The following is a 22,787-nucleotide window of genomic DNA, read 5'->3' as shown; positions in this document are numbered from 1 at the left end:
CACTGTTATCACACGTTTGCAGATGTGGTTCATGAGATGATTTGTAGTAAAAAGGTTTACACACTGCAAAAAAATATTTTCAAGAAAATAATTTCCTAGCATGTTTGTCTTGTTTTCAGTAAAAATATCCAAAAATTCCCAAATTAAGATGCTCCCTCCCGATGAGCAAAATGTCCCAAGAATATAAGTCTAGTTTCTAGAGCAAAAATATCAAATTTAAGTGATTTTGTGCATAAAACAAGCAAAAAATCTACCAATGGGGTAAGCAAATTCTTCTTGAATTTAGTGTTTAAGAAAAATGTTCAAGATTTTTTGCTTACCCCATTGGCAGATCCCCTTGCTTTTCTATGCACAAAATCACCCACATTTTACACTTTTGGTCTTGGGTCGTTTTGCTCATCAAGAAAAAGCATCTCGATTCAAGAACCCTTTTGATATTTTTACTGAAAACAAGACAAAAACACCAAGAATTCCTTTCCTGAAAATCATATTTTTGCAGTGCATTTATTAAGGATGACACAAATGCAGTGCAAAGAAAAAATAAAACAAAAACTTGAAATAATAAAATAAAACACTAATGCCAACTGGTTGTTTTGTGCTGTACACTGTCAGAGAAAATGGTCCCAAGCCAAGTTAACTCTTTCCCCACCAGCGTTTTTTAAATAAGTGCCAGCGCCAGCATTTTTCGTGATATTCACAAAAGTTTAATGCCTTCCAGAAAATGTTCTTCTTCAAATATATATATATAAAATGAAAGAACACATTTTGAGCAAAAAAGCTGACAATTTTTGTAAAGGACTTGAGATCAGATTCAGAGCGATCCTCAAAACATAAATGGACATACAGCTGTTTGCCCTAGGGCGATACTTCCGGATTTTATAAGTTGCGGATTATCCACCTGGTGGATAATAGCGGTATTACGGATTGTCAGAAAAACTCGTCATTGGCAGGGAAGCGTTTTCTCTTAATTGACTCTTAATTGAATGGCGGGGAAAGAGTTAAAAGGCCTTAATATGTACCATTTAGGAACAAATATGTATAGATTTGTTACCAATATATACCTTTGAGGTTCTGATATAAACTCTTTAGGTGCAAAGGGTACCCCCCAGTGATAGCTAGGGACCATATTTTCTCACAGCGTGTCATCCAACACTTCATCTATATAGCATCTGCAAAGGTACTGAAAACAATCCGAAGGTAAATGGATGAAGTATATACATGGGCATATACATTTAACAGAGGAGAATTAAAGTGATATGGACTTAAAATAAAATAGAATTGAAGACAAAACAGTCACTCCAAACTAAAAGTGTGCATAACCCTGGAAAGCTTTCGTGTTGATTTCATTTAGCAGTCTGCGCTAGTGACAAAAGCGCTGATAAAGTTGTCCCCAGTGCTTATGAGACCAAACTGGTTTGAATCCATACTGCCAGGTTAAGCGCAAACTAATTTGACTGTTGCTGCCTATCAACATGCAAGACCGATTTCCCAGAAGCCAACCAATTTAACTTCTCTAATATGTGTTTTCCAATTGAATCGTATATTTTGAAGCTTTGAGGAAGACGGCACTATGACCAGAAGCAAAGCAAATAGAGTCAATTTTGGATTCGTGTTGACTTTAAGTGCTTGCGTGAAGTCGAGCGTGGAAGTATTTCACCTTTTCTGATCTAGTAATAACCATGATAGCAGCAACATACAGTGACAGAGTTCCTTCCTTTACTCAATCACATCCAGTCTCAATTTCACCGCCAACCGAGGACGAACATCAGAAGCAGCTGTCTCTTCTGGTCCCGACTGTTTCTTAATACAAAGCAATTTTTCAAAAATACAGTAAACCCAAAGACAGCGTGACAGTTAGTGCCCGATGGGATGAGAGGTGTTATTATCTTCTCTCTATCTTTAGTGCTCCATTAAGGCTATCTCTCTAAGACACATACTGTATGAAACACAGAGCCTTAAGCAGAAGGTTTGTGTCTTACTGACAGTCTAGATCGGAGCCCATCAGATGACCCCGCTTTTACCATCCACTAACAACCATCATCGCGTTCTGATCTACGGCTACGTGATTTTAAACCCTTCAAACTGTCCGCGGGTAAACACACTCTTGCTTCAAACTCTTTTAAACCAAGTTCCCTCAGGGCGTGTGATGCAGGGATGCATTAACGCCTCATTCAGCAGGAATGTTAGAGAGAATGCAAACCGTTCTGGCCCGATGCTCGAGAAGTAAAAAGCAGATGGAGACAGCAAAAAAGCAGGCGATAGAGACAGAGGCGATAAAGCTGAGGTGTGCGGAAACAGAAACGCAGCAGGCTGTTTTTCTCAAATGAATTATGGCTGGTGGATCACGGTCCACAAACTTGTACAATAACGTTTGTTTAGGATTCTGTTGAATTTTAACGCTCGACTTGGTGAATGTGCTAAGTATTTAGCAAAGAGAAGAAGCTTGTTTTAGCTTTATTTGACACTAATGCAAATGAAATCATAAGCTAAAAGATGTGCTGTGTCTGTGATTTTTATCATGACCTCCATTTTCAGGGTTACACGGATTACAGAGATTTTTGTTTATCTGTCATCATTTACTCACCCTCATGTTACTTTATTCTGTCACAAATGAAGTTATTTGGATAAATGATGTAACCACACAGTTGACGGTACCCATTGACCTCCACAGTAGGAAAAACAAATACTATGGAAGTCAATGGGTGCCATCAACTGTGTGCTTACCATCGTTTACCGGAATATCGTCTTTTTTGTTCAACAAAAGAAAGCAACTCATACAGGTTTACAACAACATGATGGTGAGTAACTTAATCGCGGTGTGTCGCTCGTCTCTTTCATTGAGGTTGTTCCTGATTTTAGTAAGAACTGTAAATGAGTAACTGTCCTCGTAGTAAATGGCGAAAGACGGATGACGTGCTGCTTCACTCACTATACACACTTCACTTTATTGGTTGTCGCTCCCGAAATGTGCTCTTCATTTGCATAAAGTTGACTGTTCTCAACCTTGTCATGTATCTGGACACGCCCACTTCCGGTTGCCAGAAATCGGCAAAACTTTCATTGAAATGAATGAGATCCCGTCGCTTTGCCATTGCATGACATAATTTAAACTCGTTTTTGGGTGAACGGGAAATAGCCTGATCTCCCACACTGCAAAAAATTATTTTCAAGAAAAAAAATTCTTAGCATTTTTGTCTTAATTTCAGTAAAAATATCTAAAGATTCTTAAACTAAAATGCTGCCTCTTGATGAGCAAAACGACCCAAGAAAATAAGTCTAGTTTTTAGACCAAAAATACCAAACCCAAGTGACCTTGTGCATAAAACAAGCAAAAAATGTGCCAATGGGGTAAGCAAAAAATCTTGAACATTTTTCTTAAACACTAAATTCAAGAAAAATTTGCTTACCCCATTGGCAGATCTTTTTTTTTTTTTGCTTGTTTTAAGCACAAATGCACCTAAATTGTATTTTTTTTGTCTAAAAACAAGACTTATTTTCATCAAGAAAATGCATCTTAATTTAAGAATTTTTAAATATTTTCAGTGAAAACAAGACAAAAATACTAAGAATAGTCTTTCTTGAAAACAATTTTTTGCAGTGCATACAGCAAAAAAACAAATTTCTCTGGCCAAAAATATATTTTAAATATATGCTAAATACATTTTGTAGAATGTTATGCTCAATTGAATATATTTTTGAATTTGGAAATATATTTAGTTTTAACCTTCAACATATTTCAAAATGTCCTTCAAAGGCAGGCAAATATATTTCTAATTTTACATCCCATATGGCAAATTTTTTTTTTTGCCTACATGTATTTTAAATGTATGCTAAATACAAGTTAATTGTATAAAGTATATTTTAAAGTTGAACATATATTTAATTTTAACCTTTTTAAAACTTTAATGTTCACAGGTGCGTAACAAAGTTTTCTTTAATGTGAATGCCATGTGAATATTTCCTTGGATTGAAATATATGGCGGCCTAAATATATTTTTTGATGCTTTAAAATTTATTTTTAAAATATATTTCAAAATATAAAAAAAAATCAGTGAAAAGTATATTTTTGTAAATATATTCCAAAATATATTTCAGCAAAACAATTGGGCCATATTTTGATATATATTTAAAAATATTTTTTTCCTTTTTTTTTTTGCTGTATGGGCTCATGAGAATTCGCACATATTTTACGTGTTAGCTAATTCGTATGTATTCGTACGAAGTTCATTGTGCAAAAATGTACGATTATCAAATAAAATATAAAGAAACCCTAAATCCCTACATCACACGTGTCAAGGGAAATCGTACAAAAATGTACGAATGTGGTCGTACCAATTAATACGAATCAGCCACCTCGTAGAAATGGCCATGAGATAGCGTTGAAAAAATAGCCAGTTTGCTCTCGAACAGCCATTTCTCATTAACAGTATACAAAAAAGATGCACATATAAAATTGTAGTGAACATTCACAATCAAATTTACTTGCATACTTGAGTTCGAGTTGGTATTCGTGTGTACTCATCTCGCAAATACAACCAACCATTGGCATGAAAGCGGCAGTATCAGAATCTGTAACTTTCTGTTAAAGTAACTTTCACTTACTTTAATGTGCACTTTGTAGCGAACGCCTCTGGCAGGGACTTAAATGTAAATGTGCAGGAGCGATCTGAAGACATGCATTAGCTCTGATAAGAAGAAAGATGCTTTGCTAAGCTCTGTCTTAATGTTTTTCAGGTGGTCAATAGTCAAAGATCTGGCCTTTAGAAATGCTTGGCACACTTTTTTTCTAAGCTGCAGTCACTTCTGTCCTATAAAAACTGCATTTTGCTGTCTACGCCGTCAACCAGTGTGACAATTTAGATAAAATGACCTTCAATTGTTTGACAAAGACAGCGTTTTTCCAGGTATTGAGTACCTGAAAGCCTGGGTAATCTGACAGTCTGCATAATGATAGTTTTCAATTTATTAAACTGACATTTAGGTTCTCTCAAGGTAAAACTTTTAGCACTTTCAGTGCCCCTCAAATCACAAAAGGAAAAACAACACACACACACACACACATCTTGGATCTGAGGTCGAAGTCAGAAAACTCGATGTCTCATTTGTAAAAATAATAATGACAGGGTTGATAAAAAGTAACAAACATAAAAAGAAGTCTTGCGCTAAAATGACAAAGATCTCCGTCTGGTATAAAACTGCTAACATGCTAAAAATGAAGCTGTTTGTCTTTACACTGTAGACGGGGTGATAATGCCTTTCGATTCATCACACCCCAAAGGTATCAAAACTACCAGTCTCATGTCTTCTCTTTGCCTTGCAGGACAGGGGGAGGGATTTACGTATTAGTAAAGCCACGCAGTTCCTCAGCAATGCTCTCCTTCCTGCAAACGCTAGTTAGTTCAAGCATAAAATAAAGGTTCTAGTGGAGATGAAGGGCGAAAGTCAGTTAAAGGCTTTATGGGGAGGATGCTGGCCAAGAGTCGCTCCTCTCGTTCCTCTATGTCCCCGGGTCTCTTTGGCAGATGAGTAGATGAGGAGAGAGCGACCGTGACTGAGGTCTATACAAGACGGTGTGGTAAGCTTGGGAGTTAATGGGAAAACAGGTTGGCCAAGTTAGATACAAGGGGAGGCTATCCTCCAGAGTCAATCCCATAATGCACCAAAGCTCCTCCATTGTGGCCTGGTCAGGCATCGTATTTCTTCCCAGTTCTGTGGATCTGATGGAAGAGCGTCATGGAGAAAGCCATTCCCAGGAGCTGAAATGACAAAATTCAAATGTAAGAATAAGAGATAAACGCTACATATCACTCAACGCAGAAAATTGATGCGCTCCTTATCGCAACACAAGGGGTTAAGAAGTGGTTGGTTAAGATAGGCCAGTTTGCCTGTGCTGGTACAGTAGATAAACCACTTTGCAAGCAATATATCTTTTTGCATTTAATTCCATTTAAAGATAGCACTTAGTTATATAATAATTTCGTGTCGAAAACAGGATTCACACCAATGCATGGATGAAAAATGTTTCTGGGGGAATAGATCATAGAGTCGCATAGGTAAACAAAATGCACTGTAAATATACCACCTCTTTGAAGTTCATTTTTAGATCCACACTGATACATCAAACGATGGTCGACTTTCCACAGTCATTATCTTAAAGCGCAGCCAAAGTTTTTTATCACATTAGCCGAAAGATCCGATATAACCTCTGTGTGCGTGTGTGTATGTGTGGATTAAACCTCCAGTATATTTAAGATTTATAGGTGTCCCCAAAGACTAGACTTTTATGTGAGGCTGCTGCTGAGGTCTTGGCCCTGAGCTACTTCTAATACACTGTGATAGAAAAGACTTCATTCACAATCCATGTGTTCAATCAGACACAATCACTATGGTCATTAGGAAGAAATGTACTTTGGTATTACAAGGTTTTTATAGAGATACTATTGTGATGTCATGGTGTTCTATACAGTAAATATGATGTTATTACTGTTGTACATTAAATGGTAAACTTTTATTATCTACCACATAATATTTGATTATCTTATTAGTCTTGCCTATTGCTTTGGAATGTGAAAAATGACAATACGCCAGACACTAATGGTTTGGTAAAATTGTCAAACTGCTGGGGATTGGAATTAAAATGTAATCAAAAGTTACAAAAATGCAGTAAAATGCAAAATAGGGACACACGAATGCACCTTAATGAAATTGTATTTATGCAGTAGTTTTAACCCTTTACCTGCAAAGCCCTTTTTGAGTGGGGGGTGAAAAGGTGATCTACGCCTTCAAATTAATATAACTTTAAGCATTTTTTGGTCAAAATAATTTTGGTCTTGTTTAAAGAAGACACTTTAACGTTTTTTTACGGAAGTGTCTGGAGGTGAAAATATTAAATATTAAAAAAGTTATAGCAATTTTAATTTATTGTAATAAATAAAAATAATGCAATATAGTATTATTTTATACATAAAATTATAAAAAAAATTAGGTTTGTGTTGGTTTGCTATGAGTTTTGCTGCATAGTCTTTTCACAAATTAAGAAACTACAGTCGGTGCATTATTATTACTGCTAAAAAGTTTTGAAATATGAATTTTACACTGCAAAAAAATGATTTTCATAATTCATAATTTCAAAATTCTTAGTGTTTTGTTTTGTTTTCAGTAAAAATATCAAAAAATTCTTAAATTAAGCTGTTTTTTTCTTGATGAGCAGAATGACCCAGGAAAATAGGTCTAGTTTTTAGACCAAACATATCAAATTTAAGTGATTTTGTGCATAAAACAAGCAAAAAAATCTGCCAATGGGGTAAGCACATTTTTCTTGAATGTTGAAGAAAAAATGTTCAAGATTTTTCTACTTACCCCATAGGCAGATTTTTTTGCTCATCAAGAAAAAGCATCTTAATTTTTAGATATTTTAGATATTTTTACTGAAAACAAGACAAAAATACTAAGATTTTTTTCTTGAAAATCATTTTTTGCAGTGTATTTTTGTCTTGTTTTCAGAAAAAATATCTACAAATTCTTAAATTAAAATGTATTTTCTTGATGTGCAAAACAACCCAAGAAAGTAAGTGTAGTTTTTAGACAAAAAATATTTGAAAATCATTTTTTGCAGTTTGGCAGTTCTTTTTAAGAAAAAATCTTAGTATTTTTGTCTTGTTTTTTAGTAAAGATTTCTAAAAAAAATTTAATTAAGATGCTTTTTTTGATGAGCAAAACGACCCAAGAAAGTAAGTCTAGTTTTTAGACAAAAAATTAAAAATTTAAGTAAATTTGTGCTTAAAACAGGCTAAAATATTTGCCAATGGGGTGAGAAAAAAATCTTGAAATAAGTTTTCTTTTTTTCTTAAACACTTAATTTAAGCAAAATTTTCTTGCCCCATTGGCAGATATTTTTGCTTGTTTTAAGCACAAATTTACTTAATTTGTTTACTTTTTGTCTAATAACTAGACTTATTTTCTTATGTCGTTTTGCTCATAAAGAAAATACATCGTGATTTAAGAATTTTTAGATATTTCTACTGAAAACAAGACAAAAATACTACAGTAAGAAAGTCATTTTTTTTGCAGTGGAGCACTGCCCACTATACCATCGGCTCCAACAATAATATCCAAATTTTAGGTCAGTTTAAATAATTGGATCTGCGAGCATCAATGTACTCTACCTGAGAATAAGACCCAAACGATACTGTTAGAGTTTGGACTAACATGCATATTTTGGATCGTTCAAGTTTCTAGAAACTTCTTTAGTCTTAATAATAAGTCCCTCAGCATGCACATTGTCTAAAAGCCTAGCATCTATATGTTAGACGTGACCACATTAATAATTGATGCTGTTTTTTCTGTAGCTGTAATGAGGAGACATGATAATGTATGATGCTAGTGAGCTGTTTACCCCCCCCCCCCCTTCTCTCTCTCTCTCTCTCTCTCTCACACACACACACACACACACACACACACACACACACACAAGCTGACTGTGGTACTTCATATACTGTACATTCAGTATTTCATCAATATTCTGTCTGACACACTGAGTGATGTAAAACCACGCGCGCGCACACACACAACACAAGCTCACCTGAACTACCAAGATACACATGCCGATTGTTCCCAGTAGATGCTTGTTATCGTCAAGCCACTCTTCCACCTTCTCGTAGCAGCCCTGAAAAACAAGAAAACACAAGATTTCATTCGTTTTCTGGATAAAAGCACATTCTGAACTTATCATACACAATTCACTTTTTAATTGTTAACTGTGAAAATGAGCTGAACTCCAAAAGCAGTGGGAAGCATTTGAGCTCATGCATGAGTGAACGCTGCAGCGATAGCATTTTTTGACACAGACTGAAAAACTACATTGAGTTTTGTGCAGTGTTATGTGGAGAAGAGCTCTGAGCTGGCAGTGTTGTGTAGGTGTGTGCTTTTCCGGCCGTTTTATGGAAGAAGAAATACATTTCTAGTGGCTGGAACACAATGATACCTTTGAAACTGGCATGGCAGACTCGTCTGTGGTTTTTCTTTAGATAACAGAACACTAGCCGTGCAAATAGCCTTACGTCACAATTTCTGCATAAATTTAAAGCAATTCAAGACTCAAAATTTTAACGTCTGGGAAAGAAGATAAATTCAACCTTTAAACAGTTCATGGTTTAAGGCTGACCTGCATACTTGTTTTTGCAGGTGGGTGCATACATTATTATTATTATTATTATTATTGAAAAACACGAATGAAGATATTTTGAGGAATGTTTGTAACCAAACCTATCATGAAACATGTTTAACTGATAAGAAAACTTTCATAACATTCACCTCAAAAGTTTCAAAGCCCTAATAATTGTTCGTATTTACATAAAATGCTATTTTGATAATACTGAATAAAAAGGTATTTACACAAAACAGTGCAAAAGAATTTTAAAGCGATAGTTTACCCAAAATTAAAAATTCTGTCAGTGTTTACTTCTTCCTAAGTTGTTGTGAACCTGTATTAGTTTTTTAATTCTGTTCAACAGAATAAACAACCAGTCATTCTAGATATTTACAAACCTCTAAGTGCAAATCAGTGTTTTATTTCAAGCACACAAGGACAGTTTTTTGGTTCAGTAATTGAGTCAGCAGCAGATTGAATGGTGCAGAAAACATTGTGACATTGTGTAATCACTATAACATCCATTTGCTCGTGCCAATTTCCCGAATGCTCATCACGTTAAAAGAACCAGTTTTTGTGCTTCAATAAAGAAAATCATTGCATAGTTTCTCGTGGTACCTAAACCCTGCAGATCGGACACCTCAGGAATAAAGATTGATGATTAAGTGACATCTCATTATGTGATCGGCCAATGAGAGACAGCGGTGTAATTGGAACAAACAGAGCCTTACACAGGAGAGCTCTGCCCTTTTTAAAACTTCATTTAAACATCCAGTACTTAAGACGAGTTTTTCACAGGACACTCAGTTCCCACAGGGAAAACAGTCAAAGTGCTGGAGTCCCACAGAAATGCATGAAGATAAACAACGATGGCACTTTACAGGCGCTCTCAAACTTTTCCAAAGTTTTACTGTCCTAAATCTAAAGCTTTTACTGTACTTCATTAATTATTAATCACATCTGTTCTAGGACAGAAAAGAGGAAATCCCCTCGGTTAATGCATCATGTCTTTTCTTTGATCCTGTCTCCATTCAGAAATGTTCTTTAATGAACATAAAAGCAGCATATTCCATATGTTCAGAAACAAGAATTACTGAATTGAATTTGAAGTTGCGTTTGAAACCTAATAATGTTCGCTGCAAATGGAGGAAAATTGAAGGTAGAGCAATCTTGGCCGAGCTATAAGTGCGGGAGTCACTCACCCGTGTCCAAAACATGTTGGTGGAATTGCGGCCACACTCCTGATAATGTTCCTGACAGCAACGGTCGGGTACCACCTTTTCTTTCAGAGCCTCGTGCCAATCTGTGTATCCAATTACGCCACAACACTTCCACTGTGTCAAGAAAGAAAGAAAGAAAGATGGAGGCGGAAAAGAAGGAAGATGAAAAAAGAAAGGATGGATGAAAGAAAGAGATATGAAAGTAAGAAAGAAAGAAAAAAGGAGAGAGGGAAAAAAGAACGAGAAAGAAAGAAAGAAAGAAAGAAAGAAAGGGTTAGGTTAGGAAAAAGAACAGCAAGTAAGAAGGAGGAAAGGAAGGGAGGGAGGAAAGAAAAAAATAGAAAGAAAGATGAAGGGAGAAAGGAAGCAAGAAAGAAGAAAGAAAAGATGGATGAAAGTAAGAAAGAGAAAGAAAGAAAGAAAAGAGAGATGAAAGTAAGAAAGAAAGAAAGGAGAGAGGGAAGTAAGAATGAAATAGAAAGAAAGGGTTAGGTTAGGAGAAAGGAATAAGATGGAAAGAAAGAAGCGGGGAAGAAAGGGAGGGAGAGCGGGAAGAAAGAAAGAAAGGGTTAGGTTAGGAAGAAGGACAGAAAGAAAGAAGGAGGGAGGAAGGAGAGATTAGGTTAGGAAGAAGGACAGAAAGAAAGAAGGAGGGAGGAAGGAGAGAAAAAATAGAAAGTAAGATGAAGGAAGGAAGGAGGCAGAAAGTAAGAAAAGAGGGATGAAAGAAAGAAAGAGAAAGAAAATAGGGATGAAAGTGAGAAAGAGAAAGAAAAAAAGAAAAATAGATGAAAGTAATAAAGAAATGAGAATGAAATGGTTAGATTAGAAAGAAAGACAGAAACAAAGAAGGAGGGAAGGAAGGAAGGGAGGGACGAAAGAAAAAAATAGAAAGAAACATGAAGACAAAGGGGGCCAAAAGAAAAAATAGAAAGAAACATGAAGAAAAGAGGGATGAAAGGAAGAAAGAAATGAGAGAGGGAAGAAAGAAAGGAAGGGAGAGAAGGAAGGAAGGAAGGAAGAAGAAAAATAAAAGAGGGATGAAAGTAAGAAAGAAAGAAAGAAAGAAAAGAGGGATGAAAGTAAGAAATAAATGAGAGAGGGAAGAAAGAGAGAAAGAGAGAATGTATGGTTAGGTTAGAAAAATGGACAGAAAGAAAGAAGGAGGGAAGGAAGGGAGGGAGAAAAGGAAAATAGAAAAAAAGATGAAGGAAGGAATGAAGGAAGAAGATAAAGAAAAGAGGGACGAAAGTTAGAAAGAAAAAAGAAAGAAAGAAAAGAGGGATGTAAGTAAGAAATAAATGAGAGAGGGAAGAAAGGAAGGGAGAGAGGGAGGGAAGAAAAAAGAGAGAATGAAAGGGTTAGGTTAGAAAGAAGGAGGGAAGGAAGGGAGGGAGGAAAGAAAATATAGAAAAAAAGATGAAGGAAGGAATGAAGGAAGAAGAAACAGAAAAGAGGGATGAAAGTAAGAAAGACAAAAGAAAGTAAGAAAAAAAAAAGAAAAGATGGATGAAAGTAAGAAAAAAGGAGAGCGGGAAGAAAGGGACAGAGAGAGGGAAGGAAGGAAGAAAGAAAGAAAGAAAAAAATGGTTAGGTTAGGAAGAAAGACAGAAAGAAAGAAGGAGGGAAGGAAGGGAGGGAGGGAGGAAGGAAATAAAAAAGAAAGATAAAAGAAAGAAAGGGTTAGGTTAGGAGAAAAGAGGGAAGGAAGAAAGAAAGGAGGGGAAAAAGAAAAAAAAGGTTAGGTTAGGAGAAAGGAAGAATATGGAAAGAACGAAGCAGTAAAGGATGGGAGAAAGGGAAGGAGGGAGAGAAGCAGAGAAGAAAGGAAGGAGGAAAAAGAAAGATAGGGTTAGGTTAAATGAAAAGAAGATGATGAAAAAATAGGGAGGGAGAGTAGTAAGGAAGGAAGGATGGAAGAAAGAAAAAAGAAAGAAAAAACAATGTCAACACAACTTCTACTTTCCAAATAAATCGTTTTTATGATAAAGTTTTGTTTGTTTGTGCACCTCAGCTTGGATGATGTTCCAGGCGTTTCTCAGCCCAATGTTGTTATCTGAGTTGTAGAGAGCAAGACCATCCTTTAGATCCTGCTTGGCGTTCTCACTGACCTGGGAACAGTAGAAGAAACGACTCGAAATCAGTCACATGTAAACAAATATTGAATTTTGAGAGTAGTGATAAACCAATAATTCAGGCCGGCTCATAAATCACATGATATTTTGACAGTATCATCATCGGTCAATAAAGGCAGCAGCACAGCTTATTACCAACAGAGCGATGGACTTTCCCTTCTGTTAGTCCCAAAACATAACAACACCCCGTCAAACACAAATCTACAGACAAATTTTTCTGTAAATCTAAAAACACTTCTGCCATTTTTGTCTCTCATTTGTTAGTTTCATGATACTGTATTATGAATATTGACATTTTATGATCACCATCTATCACCATCTACTATCTGCTTCCTAGATGTAGACACCGGCAGAATAAACGATTGTAAACAGTGAGGAATGATGTCGCTTGTCCACCTTCCCACTGGTCCTCTCTATTGAATCAATACCTGCCATCAGGCTCTCTTGACTACTACATCAAATAAATGTAATTAACAATCATTAATGTGATAAAAAGTCGCTGTCAATGACGCTGGAACCTCTTCAGATATGTCACCCGGCCCAACTATCATCTCGCTCTCGACCGGCTCTTTAAATCTGATATAAAGTACAATCACACATTAGTGCTTCAATGCTCTTTAGCCCAGAGCTGTTAAAGTGAGAGTGTGATTACAGGTTTGACACAGCAGGAGTTATAGACAAACACTACATTATATCAACTTAGAGGATAGAAAAAACACTAGCCTGGAAATTCAAGCATATTTAAGTAAAAGGCAGTGCTAGTCAAGACAAGCTAAACCAAAACCAAGACTTTAAGGCAGGGGTCTCCAATCTTTTTGTGAGCAAGGGCTACCACAATGGTAAAATCTGGAGGGCTACTTTTCTATACTTTTTACTTGATATTTTTATGTTTTACTTGATTTTATTTTATTTTACTTGTTTATGTTTTAGTATTGTTTAAAATGTTAACATGTATAAACCAAGCTAAGCTAATATAAAAATATGTCATAAAAAATATTACAATTGTGACTATTAACTAATTTGCCACCAGCCTTTTTTTTTTTTTTTAAAGTTGCCCGCCAACATTTTTGGGGATTTTCAAAAGTTTCCAAAAAAAAAAAAAAAAATCCAGGAAATTTTTTTTCTCAAAAAATATATAAACATACATTTATATTAAAGGTGCCATTTGTAATAATTGAGGTAAAAGATTTTTAAAAATTAGCTACACGCATCAAAAGAATGAGAAGAAATAAGGGCAAAGATCTCATTAAAAAAATGACAAGGTATAGTGCTGCAGAAATATCAATCTGAATTAGCATGCTAAATTACTAGCTACAGCCCGACTGGTGTTGTAATACCAGTTTCGACCATGGGAGGCGATATGCGGGCCACACACATAACCGCCAGCCAAACTGCAATACACGAATAAGTCGCATGTGTGGGAGTACAGCCCTCTACTACTACCGCTGCGTCCGAAAACTAAGGCAGCTGACTTGTTGACTTAAGAGGCATGAAGGCAGCTCAGAGAAATGCAATTCGGACAGCCATGGATTCGGACATGCCTTGATGCCTTCCTGGCTCCATCTGAAAGCAGCTGATAGCGATTCACTTTTAATCAAGAAACCGGCTTCACTGACGATAAGTGCAATGACTATCGCATGCAAATTATCGCGCATCCTTAGCTGTTAGCGTTTAATAGTTAGCTCTACCCACGGATCCGATCCGGTTTTCACCCGTTATCTACCAAGCTGATGCTAAAATGTAACATTAGCTAAGAAGCTTGAAATGTCTTGGATGATAATGAACACCAAATGGACGCACGAAACGTAGCGGAAAACATTGCAATTTTAATGAGACCGAATGTTTTTTTGTGACTAATGATAACTTAGTTGCTAATGTAAATCAAACTTCATATATGCTGCTAAATTTGCAGCTGCTAAATTAAAATAGACCAACTCACTTTCTGGAGGTATACTGCCCCCGTCTGTTTGGAGTGTGGAGTATGAATAGATTTTTTTTTGGGCGGATATTTTAAATGGTACCTTTAAATGAAAGACCAGACCCTCTACTTTCAAACAAACAATAAACAAACAAACAAAATGGGAAAAACATTTCATCCTATTTATATTTTTTTCTCTGCTCATAAACTCTTAAATATGGGTATTTTTCTTCAAAAATATATATTTTTTTTGCAAAAAGCTGAAATAATTGTATTTTTGTACAGGAATTTTGTTAGAGATCAGATTCAGAACGATTATAAAAAAAAATACACAGAGTTTAAAATGAGTAAATAATGTTTTGGCTTCAGTTTTTTCATCAATTGGGTAAGTGCGTCCCAATCGTGCTTATTTACTATATATATGGTATAGCAGAGTAACATAAAAATTCTTCAGAAACATGTTTTTATGCAAATGTTTTCTCTTAATTGATGAGATAACTCGTCAATGGCGTGGGAAAAGTTAAAAAGCAACACTCGTCAAATACAACCATGTACAATATTCTTTATTGTCATGACTCATGAAAATACCTGAAACAATTTGAAGAACAGCAATATAAATATAAACTGCGTCCAAAAACTTTGGAGGCTTGAAGGCAGCTCAGAGAAACTTTTTCGGACATACTTCATAGGCAGCGTGTTTAAAATATTAACAGAGAGTGCCTTTGTGATGACTAATCAAATATTTGAAAACTACAATACTAATTTCTCGCTAGAAATACATTTAAAAGGTGTAAAAAGTGAAAATATAACTTTATTAACACTAAATTTGTGCCATTTTATATTTTAGAACTCGACCAGGCTCGACCAATCACATACCCCGTACACACACATAGAATTGTGGGACAAGATCTCAGGAGTCAGTGAGTAAACCTAACATTGGATTCGGACATGCCTTGATGCCTTCCTGCCTTGGAATGCTGCCGCAGAAGGCAGCAGTTTAGAGTTTTCGGACGCAGCTATAAGCTTATAGACATTTCCTTGAATAGTGGCTGTTTCTCAATTCCAAGAACGCAAAGAACGGACTTGCGTCCTCGTGGAGATCGGTCTTGCCAGGCGACCTTGGAAGAACGAACTCGGAAGTTTAGCCGCAATGACTTCTGGGTCGTAAAGCGATTCCAGCAAGTCTGCACTCGATGCATCCTCGATATCAAGAACACATCCGGGTATTTTCATGCGTCCTCTGTCCTTGCGTTCTTGAGAATTGGAATGAAGGGAGGACACGAGGACGCAAGATCACTGAAGAACGCATATTGAGAAACAGACAGTGTTTTATTGTTCTTCTTCTACAACACAAATGGAGTTACTACATGAGAGCGCCCTCTGGCTTTTGGATGCGGCGGCATTTCACCATAATTAATTGCAATTCCTTCATTGAAAAACGCCCATTTGCATGATTAATCATCCCAGCCCACATTCCCAATCACATTCATGATGTTATCCGATAAATCAGACAATGCACCAGCAATTTAGTGAAAAACCCTGCCATCCTGAGACCTCCACACTGAGACTGAGACCTTCAAAAAATGATCTTGAGTACTACAACACCAGTAAAAGCTCTCTCACATAGATCTGTAAGATAAATTAAGATAATATCTGCACTTGCGGATTTACAATTCAAGCATCGCCTCTTGCTGTTATATTTATTGGATTAAAAGAACACTCTAGTTTTTCAAGTGGTGGTTCACTGTTATGGGCAGTTCAGACTAGCAGAGTGACACAATCTCATTCATTTCAATGGAAGCTTGGTGACTTCTGGTGACATTGATGTGACCGTTGGTGACCAGATGGGACATGTCCAGTAGCACAACCAAGTTAAGAAATGTTTAGCTTTATGCAAATGACTTTTGGAAGTGACTACCAATGAGAGCAAAGCAGTGGAATTCACAACCTCTTTGAAAGAGATGAGTGACACACAGCGACAGAGTAGCTTGTAAAGTTTAAGGGGCTTTAGGTCTCTGAAATCTGTGCCCTAAATATATCTCTGTCCTCCCACATTTATATGCCATTGCTATGCTAAAAATTAAACGTCTGATCATTTACAAATGCACATTTTAATGTGACTTGAGATATCATTTAGATTCATAGCAGTCTAACAGTCTGGATAAGGAACACACTAAATTAAATTAGTTCGGGGATGTGAGCGATATCATTAGAAAAGTTTGGCTTAGAAATCATAACTTGTAAAATAATGATCGAAATGTTCATGCTGGGAAAATGCTCTGCATGCTTGGGAAAATAATTCATTAAAATGCGACAGTCTGTCAATTATTTTTGACAAAACTACTTTGGATTTTCAGCTGGAGTCGCCCATCCTTCATGCATGTTTTCAAAGATGTCTTGACAAAATAATTCTACCAACTACACTATCAAGATCTCTCTCATTGAAGTATACGCTCATTAAAGGCTGACATTTTAGAACGAAATGAATAAAAGGTGAATAAGCAACATCCATCTCACCATCTTGAGAACATCTGCACAGCGAGTCCCATTATATATATGAAAACCCACTCTTGGTGTTATAAGGGTACAGCGTGACATCCCTTCATTCAGTTCCACTGTGGAACACACAATGTTTGGTGCTATCTTCAGTACAGGAGTAATGACTTTTCATTCACATCTAAAGAAAAGCATCCCAATTACCCCCCACACACGAGACTTCTCTATCCCACACAGCCCAATTACAATCAGCCTCTGACTTCAATAAACTCTTAATCATCATGTTCCTTAAAAAGTCACGCTTTTCTGTTCACCTTGTTCTGCAGCACTGGAGTAAATAACACGTTTAATGGAGGGATGTTTTGTGTCTTATTGAATCTTTTTAATACTGTGAGCTTGTTCATGTGGGGTTCCAGAGGAAATGCATTTAATGTATATATTTTCATAAGTATAATTTTAACAAGCATTAATTTTCTTTAAACAGACTAATAAAAGTAATGCATGACCCCCTGTCTCTGAAATCCCAACACTATCTTAGGGCAATGTGCAAGTATTTTACAAGTTGGCTTATTTGTACGACCGCATTCTTAAATTTTTGTACGATTTGCCTTAACCCCGTGACTCTGAAATCTGACTTTTTTATGTTTAAGTGCTATAATTGGGTCCCCAGTGATTTCACCAACTTAGAAAATGTGAAAAATATAACCCCAGTAATTTAGTTTTGGTAAACCATTCTCTGCATGTATGTGGAAAAAAAAGGTAATTGAAATTTGGCTCCCCTTGTGATGTCAGAAGGGGATAATACAATCCTTAATCTGCACTATCCAACCACGGCACTGCCATTAAGTGCAAAGATCAGCTCATTTGCATTTAAAAGGACACACCCAAAAAACAGCACAATGGCTAATTCATACAAATTAGCCAACTCGTAAAATACACTGCAAAAAATGACTTTCTTAGTATTTTTGTTTTGTTTTGTTTTCAGTTAAAATGTCAAAAAATTCTTAAATCAAGATGTATTTTCTTGATGAGCAAAATGACCTAAGAAAATAAGTCTAGTTTTTAGACAAAACCTATACAATTTAAGTGAATTTGTGCTTAAAACAAGCAAAATTATCTGCCAATTGGGTGATTTTTTTTTGCTTAAATTAAGTGTTTAAGAAAAAAGAAAACTTATTTTTAGATTTTTTTTCTCACCCCATCGGCAAATATTTTTGCTTGTTTTAAGTTTAAATTCACTTAAATTCTATATTTTTTGTCTATAAACTTTACTTATTTTCTTGGGTCGTTTTGCTTATCAAGAAAAAGCATCTTAATTTAAGAATTCTTGGATATTTCTACTGAAAACAAGACAAAATACTAAGTAAGAAAGACCTTTTTTGCAGTATATGCACTGCAAAAAATGATGTTCAAGAAAATAAATTCTTAGTACACTCTAAAAAAACAAACGGTGCTATATAGCACCAAAACAATTGCTTTGGATCGTAACGATAGAAGAACCATTTTAGTGCCATATGGCACCGGTGAAGAACCAGTGAAGCACCAGTGAAGCACCAGTGAAGCACCAGTGTAGAACCATATAGGGGCCATATAGCACCACATATGGTTCTACATAGCACTATATGGTTCTACACAGGTGCTTCACTGGTGCTTCACTGGTTCTTCACCGGTGCTATATGGCACTAAAAATGGTTCTTCTATCGTTACGATCCAAAGCAACTGTTTTGGTGCTATATAGCACCGTTTGTTTTTTTGTCTTGTTTTCAGTAAAAATATCTGAAAATTCTTAAATTAAGATGCTTTTTCTTCATGAGCAAAATGACCCAAGAAAATAAGTCTAGTTTTATAAAAATATAAAATTTAAGTGATTTTGTGCATAAAACAAGCAAAAAATCTGCCAATGGGGTAAGCAAATTTTTCTTGAATTTTTTCTTGAATTTAGTGTTTAGGAAAAAGGTTCAAGATTCTTTGCTTACTCCATTGGCAGATTTTTGCTTGTTTTATGCACAAAATCAAATAAATTTGATTTTTTTTTTTTCTAAAAACTAGACTTTTTTGGGTCGTTTTGCTCATCAAGAAAATTCATCTTAATTTAAGAATTTTTGGATATTTACTGAAAACAAGACAAAAATACTAAGAAAATGTTTTCTTGAAAATCATTTTTTGCAGTGTGTAAGAAGTCTTGTCAGATCAGGCTGGAAATCCAGACTAAAGTCTTGTGAATATGAGATAAGTAGCATCAAAGTTTAATTTCACATTGATTTCAATCTTAGACATGGCCTTACTCCAACCTATTCTCCAACCCATACGATTGCTTTGGTCGTTTGTCCATTTCACCAAATACGACCAATAATTTTGCTATGATGAGGATAAGATTTTCAATTTAAACCACCAGGATTAATTGTATTTTATTATACATTACACTATTCAGGCATTTAGGGCAAATATCGTATCCACTTATTTATTATATGATATAAACACAGCATACAAAACAGTCACAACTTTTTAAAAATGTACTTAAAATATTCCAAGTGTACCGAGGTCAAACTATCGATTTATTTGAAAAAAAAGATGCAAAAGTGATGACAATACGCTGTAAATATCAGATCCGGTATGATTTGTGATTTAAAAACTGCCGCCAGAAGAAGCGATGATACGTCATCTATGATTGTGAAAAGGCATTGGCTCTCGTGTCTCGTGACCGATTGCATCATTACGTTAGCTAAGAATGTGAAGCGCTATTGGCTCTTGTGATCGACTACGTCATATTGGTTTATGTTTGAATGAGATCTGACTGTGCGTTTTGATCACAGAGTTCTTCATATAAAGTAATCGTATGGGTCACTTCACAAGGTTTGCAACGCGAATGGTTTGTAATACTTTTATACTGTTTTATGCAATAAATACCTGCGGCTGCGACTGTACTTTTACTTGCGTGTTGTGTTTTATATGGTTGAGAAGTGGTTGGGATTAGGGTAAGGGTGACGGTGGGGTTAGATGCTCCAAAATATCTTTAAAACCATAAATGTTTATGAAACCGTTTCTACATTTACAAATTCATAAAATTAAATGTGTCTAATCTGATGTATAAGGCAAAAACTTTAAAACGTAATAACAGGTTGTATAAGCTACTGCCGCTAGAGGACACTAATCCCTTAATACATCACTTTACGTCGTAATAAGGTGCTTGCAAAACGACCTATGAGGTCTCCCTTACTCAGTCAATATAAAATATTTCCCCTCCATGTCAATTAAGAGAAAACATTTGGATAAAAAACCATGTTCCTGATGAATTTTTATGTTAATCTGCAATACCGCGATTATCCACTAGATGGAGATGTCTCTACCAATTTATGACTTTTTTTTACTAATTTTACTTGTTTTGCTCATTTTACGCTGTGCATGTTTTGATAATCGTTCTGAATCTAATCTTTAACAAAATTCCTTCACAAAAATGCAATTATTCCAGCTTTTTGCTAAAAAAATATATTTTTAAAGAAAAATAACCATATTTAAAAGTTTATAAGCAGAGAAAAAAATATATAGGATAAAACGTTTTAATTTTTCCAGTTTTGTTTGTTTGTTTATTGTTTGTTTGAAAGCAGAGGGTCTGTTCTTTCATTTGGTATATTTGTATGTTTATATATTTTTAGAAGAAAATTCTATAAAAAATGCTGGCGGGGAATAAGTTAAAGATATCAAGGTTTTAAATGTCTTTTACATTATGCACATTCAGACTGCGAAATCTGAGGCACTTTTAAAGGCGTTGTTTAACAGCACACATGACTGCACATTAGCGTATTATTAATATTGATAACATCTATAATATTCTACATGACTGCACCAAGCTGCTACATAGCTTGGCATTTCTAAACAGCTTATTGCGAAGCCAATGAGCCTTGGTCAATTATTCGGTGGATGGATGATTTATTCCAATCATTATCCTTAATAAATTCACCAATTTATCGACCATTGTTGCATTTTATCTAAGCTCACACCACACAGGCAGACATGCACGTGAAAAGCAGACCCCAGATCTCCAAAAGCACATGTTTGTTTCGCATGGCCTGTGGCTGTTTGAAGCTAATGTACTGTATAGCTCATTAGTAGTTTGTATACCTGGCCCCTGTTTCTGTCTAAATAATCTCCATGCAGTTGGATACAGACTAAGATTGCACGCTCCAAAGCGATTGCACGCTCCAAAGCAGTTGCAGCCAACGTAAGCATATGGTTTGTGTGAAATGACCTAGTGACTCTTTGTGTTTGTTTTCCAGTCATTTCTCTTGTTGGCTTCAAATGTTCTCGTAAATGTAAAGACATTAGTGTTTGTTTGGGAATGTGGTAGGTTTGATATGAGGGTCTGTTACAGTTCAGGATAACTGTTGGATGCATGGATCTAATGGTGACATCATTATCCCCACAGTTCTCAAGAAGAGCCGGGAGAGAGCGAACGTCGATAAAAAGAAAAACAGATTTCTTTTAGTTTCGTATGTGTGTGTGTTTAAGCATCCATACTGTGGACAGGTTTGTCATATAATTGCCCCTGGGGCTTCAGTTTGTGTATACAGTGTATATATATGTGTGTGTGTGTGTGTGTGTGTGTGTGTGTGTGTGTGTGTGTGTGTGTGTGTGTGTGTTGAAGAAAGTCTAGTGTTTACCAAACTAGAGGAAGATAAGGTCAGACCACATATTCTTCAATGTCTATGCTGACAACAAACTCTGCAAGTTTTCGGCAAATGACAGATTGCAAACACAATATGCACATGAAGGGATGTGCTGCATAGATGAATGTTGCCTTACGGGAGGAGATTTGCCAATTGATTTGCTCATAAAATCGGTAGTTAACCAAGCATTGCTATTCCACAACAAACATCCGAATATAAGAACTTAGGATTGCCACAGGATTGTAATTACCAACCCAGATGATGGCTCAGACTCTTGAACAGCACACGAAAGCTTGGCCGTGATGTGAGCTGGCACGATACACACAGCAAGAGCCCTGCTGTCACACTGTCAGGTGCTTTGAAACTTGGCCCGGATGCCTGAGAAGCCCTGGCTGACTGCCTCACCTGATCAGGTGGTCTGCAACATGCACAGCTATATGGCTCATGTGGTGACAAATGGCTGACGTAAACAATTTAACGTGGCACATGCATCTGTTTAACGCAAGTAAATTTATTTAGCCTTTCGTCCAAAAGCGACAAACAAACAAACAGACGCAACTACGCTGCCAAACGAGAGCGCAAGCTTTACTTTTCTAAAATTACCTCGTAAATTGGAAATAATGAGAACCTGGAGACTTGCATGTTGTGTGGCTATTAAATTATTGCATGTCGGGGGCCTTTTTTTCGAAACAAGAGAGTTAATAAATAAAGAGACAATGGAGGGACATCAAGGACTCTCCAAATGCATTTTCTGCACATGCAGGTCGCTACTCGCATTTCTGAACATCCCTAATTGTATCGCTTTTACTCGGGTAATGGCACAACATTAGTGGCTAAAACCATGAGTCATCTACGGATTAAACCACAGATACGGTCGAACAGGCCAAAGTGCGGTGCGATGGTAATGCTTTCATCCGTCTCTGTTAGCCAAGCCAAAAAAAAAAAAACATGCTACCGTGCTTTCCCCTTCTCAAAGCATCTAATATAGCTTCATTTGGCCACCGTCCTGCAGTACACGCTTCAGAATGAGGTCACGGGTGTAAAGACGGATGCTCTAATCTGGTGCCTGGATTCGGCCATCTGCCACATTCAATGCGGGTCTTCTTATGTCCAACGTGTTTTAATCCATAGGCGCACCTCCATTTTTCCAACACACCTGTCGGGTATGTTGGTTACTGTTGAGTCTTTCCAGCTCTCATCCTTGCC

General features: G+C 36.2%; 1 protein-coding gene across 6 annotated transcripts in view; it reads right to left on the bottom strand.

Annotated features, from left to right (window-relative positions):
* Positions 1-4,424: 4,424 nt before the first annotated feature.
* tspan9a (tetraspanin 9a) overlaps positions 4,425-22,787 on the bottom strand; it is a 261,891-nt gene continuing 243,528 nt past the window's right edge. For all 6 annotated transcript variants that reach the window (XM_055175085.2, XM_055175087.2, XM_055175086.2 and 3 more), the window contains 4 exons: positions 12,378-12,479; positions 10,351-10,482; positions 8,582-8,665; positions 4,425-5,756 (listed from right to left, as the gene is read on the bottom strand). In XM_055175085.2, the coding sequence (XP_055031060.1) occupies positions 5,685-5,756; positions 8,582-8,665; positions 10,351-10,482; positions 12,378-12,479 (390 nt within the window). In that variant the 3' untranslated portion in view covers positions 4,425-5,684. The remainder of the gene's footprint in view (positions 5,757-8,581; positions 8,666-10,350; positions 10,483-12,377; positions 12,480-22,787) is intronic.

Source organism: Misgurnus anguillicaudatus, chromosome 15, assembly GCF_027580225.2.
Source record: "Misgurnus anguillicaudatus chromosome 15, ASM2758022v2, whole genome shotgun sequence".
Lineage (NCBI taxonomy): Eukaryota > Metazoa > Chordata > Actinopteri > Cypriniformes > Cobitidae > Misgurnus > Misgurnus anguillicaudatus.
The sequence above is the reverse complement of the archived record's forward strand: the minus strand, read 5'-3'. Positions and strand labels throughout refer to the sequence as shown.